We start from the raw sequence: 1,272 nt of genomic DNA, 5'->3' as shown, positions 1-1,272 counted from the left end.
TGTGTATAATGTACTTACGAGTGTGCAGTGTATCTTCAGTCAGTGGGCTGCATGAGACTATAGCTAGCATGTAATATAGAGAAGAGGATTGTGCAGCAAATCGAGGAGAAAGAGAGAGAGATTGCCTCTACCTCTCTCTGTTCCAACACCCGTCAAGTGGGACGGTGGGTCCTATTGCCACACCAGTTATATGCCCACCTGACCCACCTTGAGACTTTTTCGAGATAACAGCGAGACAGGAACGCGGCAGCAGGAGGAGGTGGTTCTAGCTGTTTCTCTTCTCCCTTCTATCCTCTTCAATCGAGAGCTCGTGAGCGAGACGGGAGAGACGGGCAGCCTCAGACATCGCGCCAACAGCTGGCACAGAGCCGGCGGCGGCACACTGACCATGTCGAAGCTCCGTGCCACCTTCATCGGGTTGCTGCTGGCCGGCTTCCTGGAGCTCGGCTCTGGGGGCAGCGCAGAGGAGTACGAGTATTATGGCTGGCAGTCCGACCACCTGCAGGGGGGACGCTTCTACGCCAAGCAGCCGCAGTGCGTGGACATCCCGAGTGACCTGCGCCTCTGCCACAACATTGGCTACCGCAAGATGCGCGTGCCCAACCTGCTGGAGCACGATACTCTGCCTGAAATCAAGCAACAGGCCAGCAGCTGGGTACCCCTGTTGGCCAAGAGGTGCCACCCCGACACTCAGATCTTCCTGTGCTCCCTCTTCGCCCCTATCTGCCTGGACCGGCCCATTTACCCCTGCCACTCGCTATGCCAGGCCGTCCGGGATGGTTGCTCACCCGTCATGGAGTCCTTCGGCTTCCCCTGGCCAGAGATGCTCAAGTGTGACCACTTCCCACTAGACAACGACCTCTGCGTGTCGCTCCAGTCGCCAGGCAACCAGGCAACGCAGCCGCCAGGTAAGATAGCATTCACGGGGGTTACTGCGGATCAGGAGGTCAGGATCAAAGTTCCAGGGGCAAGGGGCATTTCATACCCACCTCCTTTTAACCACAAAGGACAGGTCCCTCCCTCATTCCCCTGAAGCAACCTTCAGCAGCGACTTTAGCTTGAAATTGGTGACAGTCACAAGACGGGGCTTAACGGGAGGTTAAGGCGAGAAGCATGGAGTGACAGAGAGAGAGTGGGGAGGTAGAGAGAGAGAGTGCGGGGAGATAGAGAGAGAGAGAGAGTGGGGAGATAGAGAGAGTGGGGAAATAGAGAGAGCGAGTGTGGGGAGATAGAGAGAGAGAGTGGGGAGATAGAAAGAGAGAGTGTGGGGAG

General features: G+C 56.8%; 1 protein-coding gene across 1 annotated transcript in view; it reads left to right on the top strand.

Annotated features, from left to right (window-relative positions):
* The first annotated feature begins 218 nt into the window (after positions 1 to 218).
* Positions 219 to 1,272, top strand: part of sfrp5 (secreted frizzled-related protein 5) — a 76,823-nt gene continuing 75,769 nt past the window's right edge. The window contains exon 1 of the mRNA XM_043712995.1: positions 219 to 908. Within this exon, the coding sequence (XP_043568930.1) occupies positions 389 to 908 (520 nt within the window). The 5' untranslated portion in view covers positions 219 to 388. The remainder of the gene's footprint in view (positions 909 to 1,272) is intronic.

Source organism: Chiloscyllium plagiosum, chromosome 22, assembly GCF_004010195.1.
Source record: "Chiloscyllium plagiosum isolate BGI_BamShark_2017 chromosome 22, ASM401019v2, whole genome shotgun sequence".
NCBI lineage: Eukaryota > Metazoa > Chordata > Chondrichthyes > Orectolobiformes > Hemiscylliidae > Chiloscyllium > Chiloscyllium plagiosum.
Note: the sequence above shows the minus strand (reverse complement) of the source record. Positions and strands in the feature narration are given on the sequence as shown.